This window comes from Penaeus monodon, chromosome 22, assembly GCF_015228065.2.
Source record: "Penaeus monodon isolate SGIC_2016 chromosome 22, NSTDA_Pmon_1, whole genome shotgun sequence".
Lineage (NCBI taxonomy): Eukaryota > Metazoa > Arthropoda > Malacostraca > Decapoda > Penaeidae > Penaeus > Penaeus monodon.
In genome coordinates, this window is record NC_051407.1 from 43,741,663 (window position 1) to 43,742,060 (window position 398).

The window sequence follows — 398 nt, forward strand, 5'->3', positions numbered from 1 at the left end:
CAATACTACCCGTCGGGAAAGGGTTAATCTGTAAATCTATACTCTAAAACAATCATCAAATATTTTGGAGATCACTATATATCTCACACATGGTAGACAAAAAAAAACATGATAACTTACTGCTGCAGGATTGGCATTGGCCATCACAAGGAATACACCAGCCTGTGGTGCTGAAGATATCCACATTTTGGAACCATTGATGATATAGTTGTTCCCATCTTTCACTGCTACAGTCTTTAATGCAAAGGCATCAGATCCTGATTCTGTCTCAGACAGACAGAAGCTTCCTGTCTGGAGGAAGGTTAGGACTATTGAAAATTACCAAATAGTGATATATCTATAATATGTACATATTTTGCACAGGGAAAAAAAAAGAAAATTACTCTGAATGTAAGTTT

General features: G+C 36.2%; 1 protein-coding gene across 1 annotated transcript in view; it reads right to left on the minus strand.

Annotated features, from left to right (window-relative positions):
- The window catches only part of LOC119587190 (short/branched chain specific acyl-CoA dehydrogenase, mitochondrial-like), a 10,511-nt gene that overhangs the window by 5,510 nt on the left and 4,603 nt on the right, over positions 1-398 (minus strand). The window contains 1 exon segment of the mRNA XM_037935953.1: positions 120-291. Within this exon segment, the coding sequence (XP_037791881.1) occupies positions 120-291 (172 nt within the window).